A 3,167-nucleotide genomic window follows, 5' to 3' on the forward strand; every position below is an offset into this window, starting at 1 on the left:
ACTCCGGGGTGCCACACGTGGTTTTCATCAGGCAGTCGTCCCCCTTCTTGCGCGCGCTCGCCAGCCCGAAGTCGGTGATCATGATCTTGGAGTCGGTGCCCGGGTGGTAGTAGAGCAGGTTCTCGGGCTTCAGGTCGCGGTGGGTGATGCCCAGCGTGTGCAGGTACCTGACCCCATCCAGCACCATCTGCAGCACGCGCGTGGCGTCCCTCTCGGTGAAGGAGCCCTTGGCGATGATGCGGTCGAAGAGCTCGCCGCCGGTGGCCAGCTCCATGACCATGTACACGCGGTCCTGCGTCTCGAAGACCTCGATGAGCTGGATGATGTTGGTGTGGCGCACGCGGCGCAGGACGCTCAGCTCCGACTCGCACACCTCGCGGCCCTCACGGTACTTGGTCTCGATCATCTTGATGGCATAGGGCTGCTTGGTGGCCTTGTGCTCCACGCGCACCACGCGGCTGAAGCTGCCCCTGCCGATCAGCGCTTTGATGTCGTACTTGGCCGTCACGCGCGGGTCGAACTCGGCGCGTTACTTGGCCACTTTGTTCTTGCGGGGCTCGGGCTGCTGGGCGGGCAGGGCGTTCCCGGGATAGGGGTTGGGGTGATGGGGAGGGGAGGGAGAGCCAGCTTTGATGACAGCCCCGCAGTCATCTTTGATGAAATGCTTGTAGATGTCACTGTGGCCCGTGTAAGGTTCCACTTTTTTAACCAGGTCTAGCTGCACATCTTTGGGGGGCTCGGGAAGCACTTTGCTGGTCCCACAGCCCATCACTGACTGGTGTTAATTCCCTATCAAGGCATGTTCCCAGGGGAGCACCAGCAGCAACCACATCCGGGGTGATTCCCACATTTGAATCTTAGAAAAAGAATGAGAAGAAACAAATAAAGAGGAATCAAGGCAGTAAAGATATTTCCCTCCATTTGAATCAAAACAATAGCACCATGTTATCACAAACTGAGAATATGGGATTTCCACTGCTCTCTGCTACAGAACATGCACAGTGCTCTGCTGCTTTCATCATGAGTGAGTGAAGGCAGTGCCTACAAACACTCAATCATGGTCAGAACATGTGTCCACAGAAATCACACAGTATCTCTCTTTATTGGGGATCGTTGGTTTCTGCTCCCTGCTGAGCCCTGAATCAGCCACAGAGCAGTTGAGGCTGCACAAGACTTCTGGAGGTGTTTTTGTCCAGACACAACTGCTTAATAAAAAGCAAATAAAGAAAAAAAGTCAAGCTTTTTCTTTAGTTTTGTTAGATCTGCTCAGCTTTATCAGTCAGCAGCCAAATAAAAACCCAATAGTTCTGAGTTTGCTCACCAGAAGTACCTCAGCAACTTGTACACTTAACCCATCTTCCCAAGATTTTCTTTATATTGAATTTGTACACTGTCTTAAGCTTCTCACTACTTTGCTACTGGGGATCAGTGGAACAGCAGAAGAGGCAGGGAATGTGGAGCCAGAGGCACACTGGTTTTAAGGGGCAGCCCCTGCTAAAAGGGAGACATTCATTTGCTCAGGGCAGCTTTTAGTCAGCAAGTCCCTCATCCTCCAAACCCTGAGAAATCAAGCTGGGCTTTCACATCTTTCAACAATCTCAATTTTGCTTTATTTTACATCTTTAGGCGCCAAGTGGCACTTCTGGCTTTCCAAAGGAGCTGCCTGTAAGAAGTGGAATTCCTCCCAGCTGCTCCAGACTAGGAGCTCTTGCTCACCACACTGTGTCCCAACAAAACCAAACCAGCTGCACTTGGGGCAAGTCTTCATGTGCTGATTAAAACAGTATGACTGGTCAGGAGATGGGGAAGCCACCTGTGGCTCTGGCAGTAGCTGAGTGGCTCTGCCTGAGCCTTCAGGAGGCTACAGAAACCCATTAGCCTTGAAAATGAGATTTGAGGTCTTACCATCACCAGGCTTGTCTCCACTCAAGCACCACCTCTCCAAGCAACTGCTCAGCATGAACAGCAGAAAAGGAACCCCAGCCTGTCTTCCATGGGGAGAAGCAAGTGGAGAAATAAGAAATGTTTTAAAGGGACACCTGGAAGAAGTTGAGACTCTTCATCCAACCTGGAAAGAAAACCAGGCTTTAGTTAAGATTCAGTCTTATAATCAAACATCATCAAAGTAACTTCTCAAGGGAGAAGTTCCCTCCTGGCAGCACCCTGAGGTCAAACAACCCAGCCATGTACAGACAGGCCTGTGGCAGGGTGCAGGCAGCAGAAATAAAAAACAACTTCACAGAAAGCTTAGCTGACTTCCACCAAGCACTGCCCTGGAGGTGGGGCTTCATTCAGATTAAAGCACCATGATAAAAAATTAAGAGCTCTGGCTAGTCCTGAATAATGCCTCCCATGGACAGCTTTCCCAGCATTATTGAACCTTAAAGCATTTTAAGTTAACAGAGAAATGGAATGAGAGCATCCATAAAAAAGAATATTACAGAGTAATTCAACATGTAGAGAAGGACCCATGTAAAACATCCCACCCATAACTAAAACCAAACTGAAGAATGAATCACTTGAAAATATAAGCTATAAATCCACTCATGGCATTAACTGAGATCTGGCAGCAGCTCCAGCATGTCAGTGGCTCCTCCCTGTACACTTGAGTGTTCCAGTGAAGGCTACAGAACCAGAGTCAGCAACAAAATGCTTAATTCCCCATTAGGGCAGGACATGCTCCTGTGCAGTAACCACCGGGAACGTGGGGAAAGGAACTAAGAGAAATTACAAGCATTACAAGCTCTCCCAGTGGGAAATCACATACTTGGCAGGTGGCAAACTATCTGAGCCACAGGAATGGGTGGGAAGGAACATGGGATTTATGGTTCCCCCCTGGGAGATCGAGCTCCTCGCCCTCCCTGTCACTACCGCGTCTCGAACGTGCCTCTCACTGTCTGGCTGAACCCACTGCATGCCTGGCACGCCCACTGCGAGCTCCTGGTGGATTTCAGAGTGGAAACCCAGAGCTGGAGCTGCTGCAGCACCGCAGGCGGCTGTGCCGGAGCCAGGGCCAGAATCAGCCACCCCAGCCGGGATTCCAAACCCGTTTGTTTCCAGAACTCATCCCAGCCCAGCCCGCTTGTGGCTAAACTGGAAAGGGGACCTAGGGCCGGGTCGGTGGCGGGAGCTCGTTTCCCGCGGCAGGTTCGGCTCCAGCCTGGGAA

At 51.3% G+C, this 3,167-nt stretch overlaps 1 protein-coding gene across 1 annotated transcript in view; it reads right to left on the reverse strand.

Moving 5' to 3' along the window:
* The window catches only part of PSKH1 (protein serine kinase H1), a 24,431-nt gene extending 21,627 nt beyond the window's left edge, over window positions 1–2,804 (reverse strand). Inside the window, 4 exon segments of the mRNA XM_005422761.2 lie at window position 1; window positions 3–856; window positions 1,906–1,988; window positions 2,768–2,804. The exon segment at window position 1 is cut by the window's left edge and continues 162 nt beyond it. Coding sequence (XP_005422818.1) covers window position 1; window positions 3–769 — 768 coding nt within the window. The 5' untranslated portion in view covers window positions 770–856; window positions 1,906–1,988; window positions 2,768–2,804.
* Between the last annotated feature and the right edge of the window lie 363 nt (window positions 2,805–3,167).

Source organism: Geospiza fortis, unplaced genomic scaffold (genome assembly GCF_000277835.1).
Source record: "Geospiza fortis unplaced genomic scaffold, GeoFor_1.0 scaffold97, whole genome shotgun sequence".
NCBI lineage: Eukaryota > Metazoa > Chordata > Aves > Passeriformes > Thraupidae > Geospiza > Geospiza fortis.